Below are 20,955 nucleotides of genomic sequence, written 5' to 3'. Positions count from 1 at the left end.
AGAACACTTACAGCTAATTGTTGCAAACTGGTAAGTGGTTGTTATATGTAATGAATCCCTTATATTTGTGTAGGTTTAGCATCACCTGCTGGTATAAACCAGTGGACTGCAGGATGACAATGGGAATATACGACAATGTCGTGGTGTAACACGATGAATTCTGTAGTTCTGATTCAGTTATTTCTGATTTACGGTAATGAAGTGAGGTAATATATATTGAAACAAACAATACAGACACATTACTTCATAAAGACATGGCACAAAAGGAATTGTTCAGAGTGTCTTTTTGTACGCCGATCCAGAAGTTAGCTGGTTCCCACCGGGGATTTCACTGACATATTTCATATCGTAGAACAAATCGTCAAAATCTCCAGAGTGTGTGTTAATCTCAGACCTTATTTCAGTCATCTAACAAAAAAACCCGTTGACTTTGAGAAGAGGGGAACTGGAAGTGTTGAACATGCTGACTCACTGCAGCACTCTATGTACCGATCGCTTGACAAGCAGAGGCAGGAGTAGTGACTGAACTGTAGCTGTTTTGTTTCCTGGGTCTTCATATGAAGATATGAACGTCAGACAGCGCATGGCTGAAATACTAATGACAGCGGTGTCATGACCCAAAGAACTAGATCGCGGGTACAAGCGGCCGAAATGGGTTTCCTCAGGAGGGTGGTTGGCGTCTCCCTCAGAGATAGGGTGAGAAGGTCGGTCGTCCGTGAGGGACTCGGAGTAGAGCCGCCGCTCCTTTAGCGTGGAAAGGAGCCAGTTGAGGTGGTTTCAGGCATCTGGTGAGGATGCCGCCTGAGGTGTTCCAGGCACGACCGGCTGGGAGGAGACCCTGAGGGAGGCCCAGGACCAGGTGGAGGGACTATATCTCCAAACTGGTCCTGGGAGCGCCTCGGGATCCCCCCAGTCAGAGCTGGCTGATGTGGCACCGGGAAAAGAGAAGTTTGGGGTCCACCTGCTGGAGCTGTTGCCCCCACGACCCGATCCCAGATAAGAGGTTGAAGATGAGATGAGCTGTGTCATGTCACTGTCCTCAGGAAAGTAAAGGAGAGCCGAATTGTTCCCAGTGGTAGCGGTTATGGTTATGGTTTAGGTTAAGTCTTGAGGAAATACATGCAAGACAATATAATGTCCTCTGAAGTGACGTAAACACAACTGTGTGTGTGTGTGTGTGTGTGTGTGTGTGTGTGTGTGTGTGTGTGTGTGTGTGTGTGTGTGTGTGTGTGTGTGTGTGTGTGTGTGTGTGTGTGTGTGTGTGTGTGCGCGCATAAATGCATCCCAAAAAAACACAACTTACCTGTCAAATAGCATCCAAATGCACAAAAATAAATATCTACTTGGCCAGCCAAAACCACGACGACGCGACAATAAACAAAAATGGCTGCCCACCCCCAACTTACTACGGAAGTTTAATTCAACTAACCGACCAAATGGCTCAGAACTTCATCACAATCAGCACTCAGCTAAACGCACAGTTGAGTGTTGGATGACAGTGTGGATCTGAAGCCTGTTCGGTGGCCTGGGTATCTAAGAAAAGTCATGTTTTCATTATTCATCCGTCCAACATTTACTTCCCCAAAGTGCTGCTCGTGTTGCTGATCGCACTGCAAATTAAAAGCTGTTTTCTTGTGCAAGCAGGGGTGTCCTTGTGTCTGAAGTCCCCCCCCCCCCTTGAAGCCCCTGTATGAGTTAATATGTAGAGCCATGCACACTTTAGTCACGGTAAATCAGCTGGAAAGGCTTTTTCCGTCTCTCTCTCTCTCTCTTTCTCTCTCTCTCTCTCTCTCTCTCATCTTTTCAAGGACCTCTCGTTGCCGCTCGTCTCCTCTCTGAAGCGCTGCAGAGACCACCTTTCGTCCAGCGCAGGTCGACTCCAGCTGAGTCAGAAGCCGGTGTAATGACCGTAGAGACGGTGCAGGGAGAAGTAATTGAGACATTTTCAAGACCAGAATGTTGTTAAATCTCTTCAGGATTAATAAGAGATGTAGATCCAGGTCTGCGCCGGCCTCCTATTCAAACAAATCAGTGCATTTTATTTAGTTGTTAGGAAAAAACACACTCTGAGAATGTTTATTAGAGTCAATAATATAAAAGTGTATTTTCAAAACGATAAACCACGAGCTAAAAGAAATGTGTTCTCCTTCTTTTTCCTTATTATTCTGTTTCCAGCTTTGCCACCCATGCTTCATTTAGGTCATCTAATCATTTAGTCCTATTCCCCCGTCGCTCTGGATAACAGTGTCAGCCGAACGGCCGCAACATGAATGCAAAATGCATCTTGCGCCGTAAAAGAAATGCTCGGTCTTTAACCGTCGATCCAGAGGAGGAGCTTGAAGCTAACGTAACGGCAGATGCGAATAATGTTTTTCGGTGGTGTGTGCATGCCTGTCGTGGGGGGGGGGGGGGGGGGGAGTGGCTTATAAACACCACTTTAATCTGCCCCTTTGGCTTTCTGTCCAATGGGAGCAAATAGTTGTATTAAAATAGATAATATGACCACGGCCAAGCTGGGTCGGGAGGATAGCACCCGCCAGACAGACCTATGTAACAGATTGAGACGTGCAGAGGTAATCCAAATGGGTTTAAAATCTCCGCTCACACACATGTTATTATCAGTTCCTTTCTTTCTTTCTTTTTTTGATTATTGTTATTCTGGGCAACTGCATTAGACGGACAAAGAGATATTCCATCCAGTGAATCCACTCTCAGGTCTTTTCAAACTGCACTGAGATGAAGCAACGGTAATTCATTGGGTATAGCGTTTGTTTTTATCACTTTCAAGTGCAATATCGTGTCAGCAGAGAAGAATAGACAGTAAATGTCTGAAAGAGATCCATTCTCTGAGAGAAAACAGACACAACGGTATTCCTCTGCACTCATAATCCTTCGTCTTCGCGACAAGACGAGCGCACATCTGTGTGGCTTGCTGCCAGCTGTAGCTTTGTCGTCTCACAAAGGGGCGACGGGGCCACTTTCTGTCCCCAATTGAAACATAAAGTCCCCACAATGGACTCGCAGCGCAGAGATTAAGCGCTTTGGTTACGCAAGAAATATCGTCTCCTACTCTTGCCAATTTTCCCAACCCAACAATTGAGTCATTTCAGAAGAAGATCCAATGAGAGATTGGTTTTGAGATGATTGGATCAGTCGTTATTCCCAAATAATTTAAACGAAACAGTTTAAGGCATTCCACACACACGATGCAGGTTTAAATATAGGCATTTAATAAAGTCAAATGAAAAAAAAAAATTAAGATTGCAAATAAACAAATCAATGCTGTATGTGTGCATCGTTTACATCCTGTGTTCTCCCGGCACACTAAAGCTTTGTGCGTAGTGCATCTACACAGTTACGTTTTAAACAAGAGTGCAATATTTGAGTGACACTAATCCCCAGAACTAGATAATAAAGTGATAGAATAAACCCAGTGCACACACACACACACACACACACACACACACACACACACACACACACATGCCCTTGACCTAATATTTACAGAAACAACAATGATCAGGTGAGCATTCTCTCTGTCGATGGTGTGAATGTTACTGAGGCACATGTTTTGTGATGACTTCTGTGGGTGACAAATACAAAAAAACGTGGTTTCTTGAATACAAAATCATAGCATCTTCTGATGGAACAGAGAGTTGAAATAACGTGACACGATAATATGTTACAAGAGAAAGACGGTGATCCAATTTGGACTTTACAAACCTGTTTTTTCGAGTATGTGAAAGGATACATTCCTATGTACATTATGGTATGCTATCCGTCCCTTCGCACTGCTGCGTGATCTGTTTAAAGTAAGCAGTACCCATTGCAGAAAGATACAACGCCATTCTCCAATGCAGCATACCTGAAGCAGACTGCAAAAGCTCCAACATTTACCCATAAGGTTGAGGATCAGAAATGATTTGGCTAGTCTATTCCATATTTTTTTATTGCAGGTTACCAAAAGCTTTTTAGTCACATACACGTACAGCCGATGCTGAATTGGCGGTCTTTGACGTGATCCTCATGTGCTTAAGCGTAAATAGCAACCCAAGGGTCAAAAAGGGCAAATGTTTACATGGCTCGCATTGGCAAGTGAAGACATACGACACACTTTGTATAATACGCATGTTTGAACAAGCACCTGATATGTGTTGACAATACAGAAACCTGTGTCAAAATCTCTTCACGTGTTCGTCCCAAAAACATGCTAGATACAAAATTAGACCTGTGCTAAGTAAGTGTCAATTTGCTTAAATTAAAAGTTGCTGAAAACAAATGCTAAAAACAACAACAACCCATGAGAGAGCTCTGCCTTCAATCTGTTAACATCTTTCTATTCCAAGAATCATGAGATATTCATTCGTTAGCGAAGTGGGTGCTGAGACATAACTTTCCACTCTAAAATTAGAAGAGGGCTTGCACCAAGCCCAACAAACTGGCTCTGATTTGCCTTCAAAGGGGGCCATTGGATGGAGATCTCTGTCCTCGAGTGTCCCCGTGTGGGTCCGTCCGCACAGGAGTCAATACGGAGGCCTCGTTCACCTCTTCCTTGGCTTTAAATAAGTTTCATGGTGAACCTGCCACCGTCCCCTCCGTCCCCTCCTCCACCCATTGAAGACCGAGGAACGAAGTCAATAGTTGCCGTGTGCTTGATCTGACCTTTGCTCTGGCTCCAGAAGAACATGAAGACAAAGCAGATGGCCACTGAGCTGAGGAAAGACAGGAAGCCCATGGTGGTGGCGATTATCAGGGTCTTCGCGTCAAACGGGTATGGTTTAGACATTTGAGCCGAGGAGTTGGCGGTTTGGGAGTTTGACGGCTCTACCCAGCCCTCCTCTGAGAAAAAGGGGATGGTCCGGTTGCGAGGGAGCCCCTTCACGTACAAACCGACAGTCAGGCTGTCGTTGCCCGCTGCATTGCCTGCCAGGCATTGATATGTGCCACTGTCCTGCACTTGGGCAAAACGCACTTCCAGAGTACCATTGGGCAAAACTCGGATGCGTCCTGTTGGAGTAACCATATTCTTATGGGATGAAATCCAGGTGATGGATGGGAATGGATCTCCCTCGGCCTTACAGGAGAAGAGAACGGTTGTGCCCTCCTCTACTCTCGCCTCCTGCGGCCTGCGGTCCAGGACACGGGCAGGGCGGCATGTAAACAGCCTGGGGAGCTCCTTCTCGGAGAAGTCTCTGAATTCACGCTGTCTCACTGCATCGGGAGACGAACAAGTGGGCTGATGTCCATCAAAGTTCAAGCGCAAGCGACGACGGACCACCCAGAGAAGCCGGCAATCACATGCTAGGGGATTCCCATCCAACCGCAGCACCTGAAGGTTCCCCACAGAGTGGAAGACGCTCTCCTCCAAAGTAATGAGCTGATTGAATGTCACATTAAGCATGCGGAAATAGGCCAGTCCCCTAAAGGCCCCCGGCTCTATTCGTAGCAGGCTGCCCCCTGCTAGGTGCAACTCCTGGAGTCTTAGGAGGTCCCCTAGCAGATTACCCTGGATAATAGCGATGGGGTTGTAGGACAGGTCCAGGTAGCGCAGATACACCAGGTGACGAAGTGCTGAGTAAGGAACAGTGCTTAGGTTGCAGCTGTTGATGACAAGCGAGGTCAAATTAAGACCAATCAGGCTGTTGCTAGCCACGGTGTCCAATGCTGGCCAGTTTGCTATCAGGAGGCTACGCAGACGGTGTAGTCGTCGGAAAGCGTTGTTCGGGAGTGTAGAAATGGTGAGGCGCAGCATGCGGAAGCGCGCCAGGCTCTGGAGCTGGGACAATGCCTCCGTAGGAACGGAGGTCAGGTTGCTGCGGTCTAAGTTGAGCTCCTGCAGATTCTGCAGACCAAAGAAAGCTCGCTGGGAGATGAAGACCAAATCGTTCTCCTCGACTTCCAGCGTTTGCAGGTTGACCAGTTCTTTAAAGGTATAGTCCAGAAAGACCAGAATTTCATTCTGGCTCAAATCCAGAAGACGTAGACTGGACAGGCCAGAAAACACCCCGACTGGGATGATCTTGAGTCGGTTATTCTTAATCCGAAGCGTCCTGAGATTCTGTAGGCCCTGGAAAGCCTCCACCTCAATCATAGAGATTATGTTATCACTGAGATCCAACTCTTGAAGTTGCAGGAGGCCAGAGAACTGGCGGCGCCCAACAGTCTTAATCTTATTGTGAGATAAATCCAAACGCCTGGCATCGCCGGAAAAGCCCTCCGGCACTGAGTTCAAATGTTTGCCAGAGCAGATCACTTCTTTAGCCTCTGGTCGACAAACACAGCGTGGAGGACAGCCTCCCGCAGATGCACCCAGTCCAAACTGGAACAGGATGCTCCAAGCCCCCCATCGGACGACTGACTCCACAAACATCTTACCCCCAGCCTAAGAAGAGACACACAATTAATGCAGAGATGTTAAACTTAATCTCGTGTTTTAAAAGAAACACATTCTCAAAACCCCAAGCAAGACATGTTGGTATTTCATTTATTTTCTTCATGTAGTTGAGTCAAGACATACCGTTTCAGTCTCGGAGTGCAGATTCTCATAACCAGTGGCAGTCAAGTTGGAATCAGACTTGAGTTAAGTCCTCTGTAGAGATGTGGTTCCGTCAATAGCATGCCCTTTAGAGTAGCCTGGACAGAAGAAAGTTAAAGAAACAATGGCCTTTTTTTAGCTCAACTTAATGTGCAAACACGAAGCAGAATCTTGTGTTCTGCTAATGAAAAACTATGGTGGCTGAGAAGTGTCGAACAAATGGAAAAAGCCACAATGCAAAAAGCAAAAACGCCGGAAGTGAGCAACAACACATGTTGACAATGAAGCAGGCCCAGTTATTATTGCCGGTGGACTCGACTCGGCTCGTTGGAGACGAGCCAGGCCTGCTCAGAATCTATCTCCAGGGATCGTTTTTTGTTTTTGGCTTTTTTATTAGCTCAACACTTCTCTGCTGTTAAAGAGAAAAAAAAACAAACAGGACAAACCAAAAAAACACAGCTTCAAATACAACTTTCTCAGCAGGCGGTCCTCCCCTAGTTTTAAAAGATTCACTTTGTGCCAGCTGGTCTCATGGAGACGAGTGACTGGGCTACCGATCTAGATCTGAAGTAAAGAAAAGACAAAGTGATTCTCATTGTTTTGTTGAGTCCTGCCACAATAAACTCCTCTTCCCCAAAAGTCCTCGGCTGTATGACGAAGACATGAATATGGTGACGCTATTTCTGCTGCTGACAAAGTCCCATAATTAATCCCGGTGCTCCCTCAGTACATGTTTTTATTAATATGACAGTGAACACAACACAAAGTACACAGTGGGCACCAGAGTGTGTCCAGTGTGAAGCAGATGTTGCAGCTGATAAGACCGGCCCACATCTCTGTAAAGCAGACAACAAAATCCCTGCTTAACTGATTATCAAAGAACACATCTCACTTTTTACTCTGTACATTTGTATCCTCCTAAAAGTACCACTAAACAGTACTTAACATGCGTGGTGGAAGTGTCCACATATGATCTGCACCAAAAAAAATGTTTTTAAAAAGTCCTGCGCAACGTCTCTGATGTAGTGCAGATGAGGCCTCAGTGGGATGAGAGCTTTGCCCTCTGGGCCAGGCATCTGGACGTGGGCACGCCAACTGGAGCCAGAGCCAGCAACAGGATGAGGGTGATATAGATTTTCAGAATAAAATAAGTTTGTATAGCAAATGATCAAGTACAGCATTTAAAAAAGAGTGGAGAGTATCACAAAATGTAAACATATCTGGGTACAGATGGCGACCTCGTCCGCACTTTACATGCTAGACCTGGTTCACGTGTGTTTGTCCTGGTGGAGTCATCACTACTCTGTTGCTCTTTGTGCTGCCTAACAGTATTTTTGCTACTTTTAATTTCAAAATAAGAGTATGCGGGTAGAATATTGTGTAAAGATTGCAAAGCGCTTAGAGAGAAATGTGTGATATGGGCTGATTACCTCACAACGTAATGTATGTCGCAACTCATTTTTAGTTTTAGAAAAATGATTCTGTGCAAACAAACAACTCCACAAGTTCAACCTGATCTATAAAGGTTTCTAATTGACTTTTGTATATGTGTCACATGATACAATAGGTTTGAATAATAATAATACAAAATCTAAATGAAGGTCAGAAGACCAAAATGAGCCGATACCTGTCCGTCTTAAGTAGAATAAACGTGCTTCAAACCAGACGCAGTCCTGAATCGTGAACGTCGAGCGACAGATCTCAAAATAGACATTTTGAAGTGAACACTAATGTCTCTGATGATAACACTATGTGTAGAGAAAGAAAGCAACCTGTGCATCCAAGAAGAACCCCACTAATGTGAAGTGCTGCACTGTGAAATATTACATAATTACATTATTCTGCCAGTGTCTGCCCTTTCCAGTTGAATAAACAGGTGCTGGGGAAAGTATGTGATGTAAATTATGTATTTCCCTCTCCAACAAACACCACCGAGACCTGCTGCAGTACGCGCTAACTACCCTCAACATCAACTCTAATTCTTCACACAGCACCGGATTCTTAAAGCCCAGAATATAAGCTGCACTCAAAAATGGCAAAATTGTTTAATCGCCAGCAGAGATATTGCATTATCATACTGTCAAAACACAGCGACAGACAATCCACATGCCAGACTGAGTCTAACCTGCAGCATCAGACAGGTCGCCCTCGCTGCAGCCTCTCCTCTGAGCGGCAGAGTTGTCGACAGTCCCGGAGCATCTCATCCCTGCTCTCCCTGCCAACGGTTCTTATACTGGCCGGCTGCCACTGACTCACAAACCCAACACTCGTGCTCCGAGACTCCCGGGTCTCTCCCGGTAGGCCGATATATATATATATATATATATATATATATATATATATATATATATATATATATATATATATATATATATATATACTGTATATATATCAGAGCGCGGACACACCAGACACCGATACTGGCTTTTTATTAAGCTTCAGCCAGTGATATTTGATCGAGGAAGGTCTTCTTGGCCACAACTGAAGCAAAACATTCTGTAAAAACCCGACCATTAAATTTTAACTTTCATTTATCCATTTTCTTTGTTGTTTTTGTGGAGCAATTCTGACGCATTTTGCCCTAAAAAAAAATCGTAAGATGCTATTGCTTTAAGTAAATATATGATTTATCGATCTTATTTGTATGAGTTTTATTGTCACACGATGGTCTTTGAGCCACTTTTGCAACGTCTCATGAAATAATTGATAATTGACATCAAACATTGGCCTTTAAGAACCAATATCAGTCTTCTAAATGTGTTGATCCCCACCCCCCCCTCACCCCTGAGACAACTTGTGAGAGACAGAGACTGGCAGGTGTGTGACATCCCAGGCGGGTTGGCTGTCAGTTTCTCAGCCAATCAGGGCTCAGGATGGGTCCCCCCCCCCCCCCTGCGTTTCTGCACACATCATAAAGCGACGGTCCAACCGAAGGGCCGCGACCCCGGAGTCATGGCCAGGACCGACCCCGTCTGTCAAATTACAAAGTGAGGAAATAGATGCATTTGTAATTTCGGCACGTATTTCTCGCCCTGCGTGGAGCGTAGTCACATGAGTGTCCTGTTACTGTGTTAATTACCTTAAGTATTTTCTATTACGCACAGCCACCGGTTGTTTCCATTAATGAAATTAGAGCGGACAGCAGTTCACTTTGAAAATCTGTTGCCGAAACACTTGAGAAACTAAAAACAGCCTAAATGTATGGTTCCTTCAGAAATATAACACCCAACTGTTTCATGTCAGATGAAATAGAAACCGTGTTTGTAACCATAAGGAAGAAGTCCCTTTAGTCTTTCTTCTGTAGTTTCCAACTTTGATCAGGCTGGAAAAAAAGTCCAACATTTGCCAGAGATAAGCCCGGAATACCTCGTGAATATTAATTAACAAAAAATAGCAAGATGGCCTTTAATTCAAGGTACTCTGATACTACAGTTTGTGTGATGATGATCTATTTTTGGGGTCGTTCTCCTATGAAAGTCCAACAACATGTCGTGATAAACGTAACGAAACCGACTTAGTTTTAGAAAAAGATTAAATAAATGTTTATGTAGAATAACTATATACAGAAACATAGGATTTTCACCCAAGAGACTGTCTTCAATGCTTGTTACGTAACGTTGTAACACTTTTCATGTCATGAATTGTAAGAATAGTATCGGAACGTAAACAAACACAAGACCTTCACCCAGGAGATCGCTGTTCATGGCCAGTTTGAAACCAAAAGTAAACGTTGACTGAACGCTCGTTACGTAAGAAAGTCTGCTGAAGGTGGTTGTTTTGTATTTATGGTGGTTACATTGTCATGGAAGTTACGTTGACTAAACCCAACCAATCGTTTCACAACGTTAACCTAGTGGCATAGTGACTTTCGGCAAGCGTGAAATGAGACTACGATAAAAGGTGTTTTTGAAACGTCAAAATTCAACGTATCACTTAAACTGCCAGTTGTGATAACTGCTGTTTTAATTTGCCTGATTCCCTATTTGTCCGTTTGTTTGCACTGCCTGTGAAAAACAGTGACATTTGTTTGTCATTGTGTTGGGTTGAGGATTGTTTCTCTTTAATATGTTTATACGACTAAGTATGAAATTGGACAATTACTGTAACATTTAACCTCGTTCCCTGCTGTTTGTCCTCTCCTAGAAGTTTGTTCATTATTTTGGCCTGATTCAGTTTAATAATACTGTATTATGAAATTACGTTAACATCTTATCTTTCAGTAATTACTGAGGGAAGGTCTGTCCATCTGGGTGTTTCTTGGATTTGCTTAAATTTCAACTCTTCAGACGATCCTTTGCCAGGGTCCGGCAGACTATTGGGTGAACTCCCGCGACCTCTTAATTCCCTTAACTTCTCTGACTGCGCCCCGTTTGCCGTCCCTCCTCTGTCATCGTACAAAAGAACCCATCGAGCGTCTCCTCGCCGGCCCTTATCGCCTCAAATCAATCCGTGGACAGTTGCCACCCCCCGTGTTTAAATTAGGACTCTCCTCACACAGCTGCGCATTTAGTCATCGCTTGGCTCTCCGACAGTCGTTCCCTCGATTGTTAGGATTATGAAAGGATTATACAGATCAAACAACTAATGAAATAAAAAAAATAAAAAATGTTTTTTTTTTTTTTTTACTGGGAACGACATCATTGACGGGACACCTTTTGTGTTCCTATCGACATGTGTGGTGTTCGTATGACGCTCGTGCAGAAAATGCTCCACTCGGCTCAGCTCTGATGGAACGTTGTTACTGCTACGGCGTTTCTGTTCAGGATCTTAATCGATCAGGAGCTACCGTGAACTAGCCGCGCATATCATTATCTTGCTGCAACAAGGTACCGGGAGCAAAGAGGAGGCAATGATTCTCAATTGACTTGAACTCTTCTTCTCGTATGCATTCATTAGCTTTGAGAAGGAGATCGCTCTCTCTCTCTCTCTTTCTTTCTATTACTTTATCTGCCTGTTACTTGGGTTCCTGCGACAAACTGTGAGATAAAGTGAGACAGACGGCGTGCGTGACTTTTAGGTGGAAACCTCCTTTGCACAACAGGTGCATGAAACGGGAACAAGACCTCACGAGGGCCACGAGGGTGACAGTCTTAGTTTCCCTCTCTGAGTCTGGAGGCCCTGAGCATGGAACCCCCTTGTGCCAAGCGGCCCATCTGACAAGAGAATGCAAGAGTCTGAGCCCGGCTTTGGGTTTTCTGACACTTGTCAAATAGCTATTTTTAGCTCGTCACAGTGAGAAAGACAAGAGCCCGGCTCAAATTCCCAATTAAAGCGTCTGGAACAGAACAACAGTGCGGGGATCACAGAGCCCGAGCTTGTGTCTTTGCACTTTTGTGTGTGTTTTTCTTTTCTGTGCGCGAGTGTGTGTGTGTGTGCTTGAATTGTTAAAAGTGTGTGATGGAGTCTGTGTGTGTGTGTGTGTGTGTGTGTTGTTATGGGCTTCTGGCACCTGCTGCAGTGTGACGGCCCCTGAGACCTCCTGCATGCAAGCAGCAAATATTAAAAGGTTTGCTGGCAGAACAGCTGTCGGGTAGCATAGCAAGAAAACAACAAAAACAGTCCCCTGGTCTTTCCCCTTTGGGGTTTGTAGGGGAAAGGACTTGTAAACAAGACCATGTCAGGAGCCGCGTGTCAAATAAACAAATAAATGTCTGACACGCAAGGTGAAAGAACAACGTTTGTTTCCCACTCCAAGGGGAGTGAAGGATGCTATAGTAGAGGAAGTAAGTTTAGTATTGGTGGGAATTACAAAAGACAGCTAATGCTAACGAGACCCCGTTACTCCGAACTGAGACTGAGCAGGTGTTTTAAAGTTTAGCTTAAACTGATATTTTTGTAGGTGTCAAAAATGCATGGATCTGCTGCTCCATTGACAAAAAACGGTAGTTTTACCTCGCAGAACGCGGGAGTATACATTTTCACCCCACTTAACAACATCCGAACTAACCCCGTCCGTTATTTCCAAACGTCTAATGTTCACTTATACGGCGAGACTTCCTGTCATTCACGTCGATGAGCTCACGTTGGTATTAAGTAGCATTTTACGAACCGTGTGGAAGCAGTTTTCTAATTCTAAAAGGCTGTGAGGAAAACGCAGAGCCATAAATACTAGTGTCACAGAGGAAGGGCGGGTTTGCCTGATGGCTAGCTGAAGTCGCCATGTGGTGGGAGTGATATAGAGAGGTGTGTGCAGCGGTGTGGCAGCGAGCTTGTATCTGTGACAAATAGGATGACATTAATTATTTGCCTCCGTGGCAACACATTGAAACGCATTCATTACTTTGAACGTTTTTTACGCAGCTTATTTTGAAGTAGAACAAGCTGACATGAGAACCGTCACAACAGCTTCCGCAACCAGAAATCATCTGAAGAAAAAGGTCAATTGTCTGTGTTTGTGTGTGAGGAGATTCAAGGTTGGTCGATCTATTTTGGAGTGTGGTTTGTTCTCTTTTCTTTTGTTGCTTTAACTTGTTGCTGAACGCATTTTAAAGTCACTCGCATTGATTTAACCTGTTGTGAAATGTGAGTTGATTATTAAAAACCGTCATGTCTGTTTTCTTTAATGGTCTGCTCGTGCCCTTGTCATGAAAAACATGTAAAACACGTCAAAGTAAAATGACAAAAAGTCATTGTTTCGTGTGAAAAAGTAAATCTGTTTGAAGAGAAAGACTGCGAGAGAGCGAGAGGGACCGCCGAGTCATAAGTATGAGTGTGTTTGAGTATTTACACCCATGTAACGTGCGGTGGAAGTGGGTCACGGTGACGGATCCACTCACGTCGGTCATGTTCCAGACTGCGTGTCGGGGCGAAGCGCTCCGCTGTAATTCCTCATTCTGACGAGGAGAGAGTCAAGACTGTGTGCAACGTCACGCAAAAGTGCGCCGTCTGCAAAATTAATAATAGCACAAATAAATGAGGGAAGGGAATTAGTCTCAGCGCGGCGCCTATGCGATGTGACAAATTAGGTCGTCTCAGCTAACAGCGATGATGCGTCCGATCCATCGACGTGCATCAGAGGGATGAGCGGAGGTCACGCGCTGAAGTGGAGCTGACTGACGGGACACGGGGGGCTCTTGACCTGGAAGGGGTCAAAGACCGATCAAACGGCATCAGGGCAGCATGCACACTGACAAATGCAACAAAGTCCTCGTAAAAATGTAGGGCAGCGGACTTGTTGGTGTTTCTTGTCAGATATCAAGGAGGACTCTGAAGAACTCCCTCAGTCCAGTGGGAGAAGAACTACTCTCGCATCTGAGCGAAGACTCCTGGTAGAAAATGGCAGATTACTCACACAGCAAAAGTATCAAAAGTAAAGATATTTGAAGCAGAAGTAAAAAAAAAAAAAGAAAGGAGGTGAAAAAGAAGGGGAACAAGGAGGGAAAGTACCAATGATGAGAAATGGGGGGGAAAGCAATAAAGAAAAGGAGGAGGAGGCAAAAGATACACTAAAAAATTTTTAAAAAGCAATAAGGGAAAAATGTAAGAGAAAAAGGCAAGAACATGGAAGAAGGAGTAAAAGAAAGCAAGAACCAGAAATGCAGAGCGGGAAGCAATATGGGGAAAACTAGTAAGAGAAGAGGGGATGAAAGGAAGCAACAGGGAGAAAAAAGAAGACAAATTCATCAAGAAGGAGATAAAAGAGGGAAAATAGGAGAGGAGAAATAAGTACTCAAGTCAAACTGTACTCAAGTACAACATCTGAGTAAATGTCCTCAGATATGAGGCACTTTTCACGGGTTTCTGTTCTGCAGGTTACGAGGAAATGAAGGAAAAAAGAAATCACTATTGTCATATTTTTTTTGGGGGCTATTTCATAGAAAAGCGATCAACTCTTTAATCTCCTCTCTCTAGTGTGCAGGTGGAGCTTTTCCTCTTTGGCACACTCACCGGCCTGCCCGTTAATCTAACGCTCCAAAACCCCACCTGGTTTCACAACGTATCCTGAGCCGAACAGAGTGGAGCAAAGTAAAAACAATAAATAAAACTGTGCGTGTGTGGGAGGGGATTGGAGGCGTCCTGTACACTTTGCATATACCATGGTCACTTGCCTTATTAAAAACTAAAATGAAGTCCATTTAAGCCATCTTTAATACAGCATGATGTTTGTTTAGTAAATCATGGTGCATTTAGAATAAAATAGGCCATAAAGCAGGGGATGCTTTAGGGCGTGGCTACCGAGTGATTGACAGGTCTCTAACACGGCTTGCAACATTGCGATGATTAAAAAACCAAGATGGCTACGGCCAAAATGCTGAACTCGAGGCTTCATAACCGTAGTCTACAGAAACCTAAATTAAAGGCTGGAGAAACGTTGGCACCACCATTCTGCTGGTACCAACTAAATTACTAAATACTTCATTTTGTCAGTGCCTTCCTAAACATCCCATGATATTGCTCCAAAGATTCTTGTGTCTTCTGATATGTTGTGAAACACTCACAACCATGCTTAAAAGTAAGTAGCATTGATTGATGGAGACAGAACCCACATTGTCTTGTGTCTTGGCGTTTCACAAAGAGGGATGCTGGAGGGAAATGTCACAGTAAAAGCACCTTGACCAGCCAGCAGGAGCTGTTGGTGTTGTAATAAATACCCTTTGACCCGATCATTTGCGTGACTATGACATCATTATATAAACTACTTTTAGTTGGGACCCCTCTGAAGGACTGGCCACCTCTCCAAGGTCCCTCCCTCTTGCCCATTGCATGCTAAATAGGCTCCGGCCCCAACAACCTTGACTAAATGGGTATAGAAAAAGGGGCCGCATGCATATGGAATCACTTTTGAAAGTCCAGTTGATGATGGCTTTTTGCATTTGATGGTCTCCACTGCTGGTGATCTCTGGTGGTGCAGACAGCCCGTCTTCATAGCCTCCTCCTCGCTGCATCACGATACCTCCCTGATCTCCCTGACTTTGTAGTCTTTATGCAGTTAAAACTGCTCAAAACATGGCAGATTGGTACCAAAAGGAGCCCTATGGTAGACTTACAGGAAGGACCTGTTCCAGTCGGTATCTGCAGCTTTGCAGACCTTGTTATTCCCAACCTTTCCACCAGATGCCTTTAGAGTTTCCTGGTCCCGGTCAATCAGCCTACCCACTACCTCCCTGCCACACCCGTTCCTAGTTCCCTCATGAAGCACCAGTTGTATATCCAGGCCACTTCCCTACACTTAATTTGCCAGATCTCCAAGGAAGATCAAGGTAGATGTCGCTTCCTTTCCATCGCTTCCAACCATTCCAGCATGTCAGTATCCCTGTCCTGAAACTTAACTGTCTTTTTGGAACTGTCCATTACCCTTTGATTCTGGTACAGGTCCTAATTAAACCTGCTCTGCATCCCTACGAATACATGATTTGAATGGTGGATAGTTTAGCAAATACTAATACCTTCCTTAATTGAAGCTACTGAGAACAAAAAGACAATCGAGACAAGCTGCTTTGTGGTTTGTTCCTACTTAATTCTTTAAAGAAAACTTAAAAAATTGATGGTGTAGATTAAAAAAGAAAAATGCCTGAGACAAAGAACTATGACGAGGAGCCCATGCAATGAAAACAGAACGATGTGATCAAACTGGAAAGGACACACGCATCTCGGTAAAGGAAAAAAACGGCATGAAAGAAAAAGACATGGAGCATAAAAGAAACCCTCAAATACAAAGATGCTTTTTCATGGCCAAACAACACCGGGCTGCTGCTACTGCTGCCGACACAAGCCCAGGGCCAATGCCATTCAACTCGTTATTCATGCCCTGGCTACATTCCTCCAGAGGCAGCAGCGAACATCTCGTCTTTCTATTCATCTTCAAAAAGTCTTCAAACGACTGTATGGCCTGAATAGTGCGCCTGTGCACTTCGGCGGGTTCAAACGGGCTGTGCGCCGCAGATTCTGCCCTGAATAGATGTTTTCATGTGCAAACCCTCCAAAAGCAAGTCTTGGTTGACACTTTGGATGAAAAGACAACCGACTCAATTCAAGGAATTCATTTGTATGAAGATCAAGACTTTGTATCCTTTGCCAAAACAAGAGAAGTACTGAACACGACTGTGGTGTTAATCGTATTGCTTGTTAAGACTGAAGATGTGGTGGGTGGATGTATGGAGTCATTGTTCCAGGCTCAGATAGATCTTCTACCCTGGTATTAAGGTGCTCATTTTGGATAGAAGTCAAGGCTGCAGTGAATTACTCTGTCACACACACTCTTCTTCAAAACAGCATATGGCTTTTATAAAACTCCTTCAAATACTTTTACTAATCTGGAAACGTTTCATCCACATATGTGGGCCTCCACTGTTGAAGTCAATGCGATGCGACTGAAAGTTTCAGATACGCTAAACAGTAAATGGACCTTGTGATGAGAATCTTTAGTCAAAATAAAGAAACTACAAAATGTGTGAAAACTGAAATATTGATGTGGAGCTGTTGGATATGAATAAAACATTTTGGATCTTACGGACTCAACCGGGAAATTAAAATTAAGTGAAACAATGACCAAAGCTTTTCAAATTATTTTGCCCAACTTAACCCACAAACCTGACTAAAAACTTTAGGATATACATCTTGAGTTTGTTACTCAAATCTCATCCCCACATTTCTCCAGAGCTCACCGTTAAAGACATGGTACTCGTCCATCAGTGTGTTATCTACGGTAAACACTATAAAACAACTAAGTAACACAATAACACTCACTAACTAACCAATCGAGGCAGCGGGAGACAAACAACTCCCATTTTCTCTGGTTAAATTACTGTTTTTGTCAATGGAGTCGTATGGCTTTGAATAGAGCATTGATTGATAAGCAGCTTCAGTTTCTCGTCGTAAAAACTGAAGCTGACAGAGGCGGTAACCTCCGGTTCTGCAGAGTGACGCCGATGCTTCATGTCTTAAAGCTGCATTCTCTCTAGTGTCCACCAGGGGGCGACTCCTCTGGTTGTATAGAAGTCTAGTCTAAAATGACTCTACTTCTCTCTTGATTTACTCCCTCAGTAAACATTGTAAACATGAGTTTATGGTCTCAATCTCTAGTTTACAGTCTTCTTCAACACAGCATGATGTTCATTTAGTACATTATGCTCCATTTAGAGTCAAACACACCATAAAGCAGGGGATGCTTTAGGGGCGGGGCTAAACAGTGATTGACAGGTCGCTACCAGAGCCGTATATATACAGCGTCTCTACGTCACTCCTACGCATTCCAAACATGGTCACCTCCTGTTCATTGTTTGCGAAAAAATGAACAACACGGCGAAGGCCGTAATCCAAGATGGCGATGGGCAAAATCGCCGAACTCGAGGCTTCAAAACGGCAGTCCATAAACCAATGGGTGACGTCACGACGACTACGTTCCACTACTTACATACAGTCTGTGATCCGACAGCCAGGTGGCGCGTAGAAAATATTTAAAATATAGCTTACACACGATACAACTGATGGCTAAAACGTGTTGCTGCTGCCCCAGTCCACATGAGGCTGTGAAGGCAAAGCAAAGAAACTAGTTTAAGACGTGTCATGTACTTCTTTGCCTGAAGCTACAATCAGTTAAAGTCTGGTGCCGCGGCCCAATATAACAGTCCAGATAAATCATCCCCTAACAAGGAGACTGACATACTTCCTCTGCATAAAAAGCCCTCTGATTAAATTGCCCATTTGGCAGAATCCCAAGCGTCAAATCCTTGGTTCTCCCTTGATGGTGATCTGCTTCCTCCAGAGCCACACTGCAACGGATGTGATGCGTGTCCTCATTATGACAGGCGAGGAGAGGACAAAGTGTTTGGTGCTGATTCACCTCTGCGCCCTCACTGAAATCAAACGGGGAGGAGCCAAGTTTGGAAACGATAACGGTGTTGTTGTTTTTTTTGGGGGGGGGGGACAAGCGGAGGTTTGAGGGAAGCGTCTCGATTCAAACGAGCCTCGCACCGACCCAGAGGCTGCCGGTACTGACGGCCGTAATCCTGCTGTGTTGAAAACACGGTCTGCTGTGGCTCCAGTATCCTGAGGATTACTGTTCACATGGACGGCCAGAGTGCAAATCAACAACAACAACAACAAGACGTATTTACACAAACGACAAAGCAACAAGGCTGGAAAGTAAAAGTATAATGGTGCATTATTCTACTTGTCTATCAAGGGTGGTTTCAAGAGATCTAATAAAAGCACGCAATAAAAAAAACCTTAATATAGGTCAGTGTTTTTAAATCCGTCTTTTCCCCCAAACACCGAATCAGGTTCTAACGTCGACACATATCAACATAATAACATTAGAGACCACATTGTGATGGGATCACACCGGCAGTGACGCCAAGTCGGACCAGGGTCCCCCCTTTGCCCCCCCCCCCCCCCCCCCCCCCCAAAAAAAAAAAAAATTTGGAGCTCAGCCTAGATCTCGACTACACACCTGTAAAGTTTCTGCAGGACCACATTTCGCCCTGATGACTCACAAAGGAAAGAACAACAACAACAACAACAACACCAGGAGTGGCTGATAACCAGCAATCAAATATGTAAAGAAAAGGAAAACGTGTTTCAGATATAACACTATACTATATACTATAATACTAGCAGAAACTTGAGGCTTCCTCTCTGTTCATTTTTTTAAGTTTTTGCTCGCTAGTGCCACAACAAATCAGATTTGAGTGAATCTCGAGGAAAAGAATGAAGTCTTGTTTAATCCCTTTTGGATAGTAACCCTAAAATGGACCAAAAATACGATCATAAAACTGTAACTGGCACATTTAAATCATCGCCACATCTGAGGATTATTACAGTGATTCCATTGTGATGAATAAGGGAGCAAATAATAGCAGTTATTGCCATAGACACACACCAAACCCACAAAAGGAATGCTCTAAATAACAATGGATTATTATATCTAAATGATGCATCATAGCTTATGTCGCGTCCGACAACAAGTGAAACTGGATGAAAAGTAGTTTGAGGGTGTTTGTTGAGGAAGAAGCATCAGAATGAACTCACCAGCTTCTCAGTGAAGGAGACATCGCAGCAACGCTTCCACCTCTCTGACGCCCACCGTCCGTCTCCAACAGAGGCGCGCGTTCATCTCCGTTCAGGACACTTTCCCCTCTTCCTCTTCCTCTTCCTCTTCCTCTTCCTCTGCCTACATTCAACTGGACTTTTACAACATCTGTCGCGTCAGAGTCGCGCAATCCACTCTCGCCCTCCTACTTCATTAATGTCCTGTTCTTCTTCCTCCTCCCCGGCTGCAGAAACACCTCGGGGGAGTTTTCGGATAATTGCGCTACTAGAATAATTTAGGTCGACTCCTCGTCCGCTGTCTGCCGTGTTGTGTGCGGGGATGCTGGGGAGAAGCTGCCGCGCTCTGACCGCCGCTCTGCTGACTGCTGCCCCCTCCGCACCTCCATCTCCACCTCCATCCCTCCGCTCGGCTGGAGCACCACACCACGGGTTTAAAGCTGGATCCGCGCCATGTGTCGCGGCCGTAATGCCCTGAAATCCCCATGTAACGATAGTGTAAGGTGGGGGTGACTCTATTACAGTTGTAACAAACCCGAATCAAGTCGTTACTTTCTGTTAACTGAACTCCATTTTCACTGAAATCAATCCCATCATCGTGCTCGTTTTTAGCATCCATTCATTATGTTCTCACGACTTTTATGAATCAAGTGCATGACAGTGAGAGGAAATATTTTGCTTTTCCTAATAGAAGTCTGGATTTGAACCAAGAACCAAGTAAAATATGAGCACTTGAAGGGTTTTATTTGTATCATATTCTATTGTGCATTTTCATATTTTCTCTTTATAAATTGTGTTTATTACTATAGCACTTTAAGCACAAATCACCGAGCCATATTCCTTATATGTAGCTTGACAATAAACCGTTTCTGATTCTGATCATGAGCATATGACCGTTTAATACTTTCATTTTGTAGTTTGCATGATTTCTTTCACTTTACAAATCATATAACTGCACGTCTCTGACAACTAACGTTTGCTAAGTATCAGGGTTTGCTTATAAAAGGATCCGTTCATAACAGTTAATGCATAACGAAAGTCACACAAACCTGTAAACTTGACAGCTTTAATAAAGAAGCAAGAAAAAATGAATATTCCTCCAATTTACCCGTTTTTTTTTCATATTATTTCTGGGGAATTTCAAAGAACAGCACAGAAATGTTCCACAGCACCTTTAGCCTAATATTTGTTAATAAAGGAACAAACATTAGAGCGTTTTGCGTGTATTACGTTTGATTGTGAATCACAAATATGTTTCTATTTAATTAAAGTCCATGCAAATCTTTTCAAGGAGCAGGTCGTGTCAAACACAAGACTTTCACCCTTCATTTACAGATTTCTTTTGCAACGCTGAGATTGTTTTTCTCAGACCATGAGCAGATTCTCCGGGTGAGTCTGGAACTGAAATAACATAAGAAACACATACAGTTTAT

General features: G+C 44.0%; 1 protein-coding gene across 1 annotated transcript; it reads right to left on the bottom strand.

Moving 5' to 3' along the window:
* Positions 1 to 3,207: 3,207 nt before the first annotated feature.
* LOC137887168 (leucine-rich repeat and immunoglobulin-like domain-containing nogo receptor-interacting protein 1) lies at positions 3,208 to 19,832 on the bottom strand. The gene is made up of 3 exons (XM_068729978.1): positions 19,505 to 19,832; positions 6,518 to 6,633; positions 3,208 to 6,382 (listed from the first exon to the last, which is right to left on the bottom strand). The coding sequence occupies exon 3, from the start codon at positions 6,368 to 6,370 to the stop codon at positions 4,559 to 4,561; it is 1,812 nt and encodes a 603-aa protein (XP_068586079.1). The 5' UTR covers positions 6,371 to 6,382; positions 6,518 to 6,633; positions 19,505 to 19,832; the 3' UTR covers positions 3,208 to 4,558.
* Between the last annotated feature and the right edge of the window lie 1,123 nt (positions 19,833 to 20,955).

Source organism: Cebidichthys violaceus, unplaced genomic scaffold, assembly GCF_023349555.1.
Source record: "Cebidichthys violaceus isolate CVI_PGR_0920_01 unplaced genomic scaffold, fCebVio1.0.p SCAF_48, whole genome shotgun sequence".
NCBI lineage: Eukaryota > Metazoa > Chordata > Actinopteri > Perciformes > Stichaeidae > Cebidichthys > Cebidichthys violaceus.
This window is presented reverse-complemented; position numbering and strand designations above follow the sequence as displayed.

Coding starts and splice junctions, on each gene's coding strand:
- LOC137887168 (XM_068729978.1), bottom strand. CDS start 6,370: ATGTTTGTGGAGTCAGTCGTCCGATGGGGGGCTTGGAGCATCCTGTTC.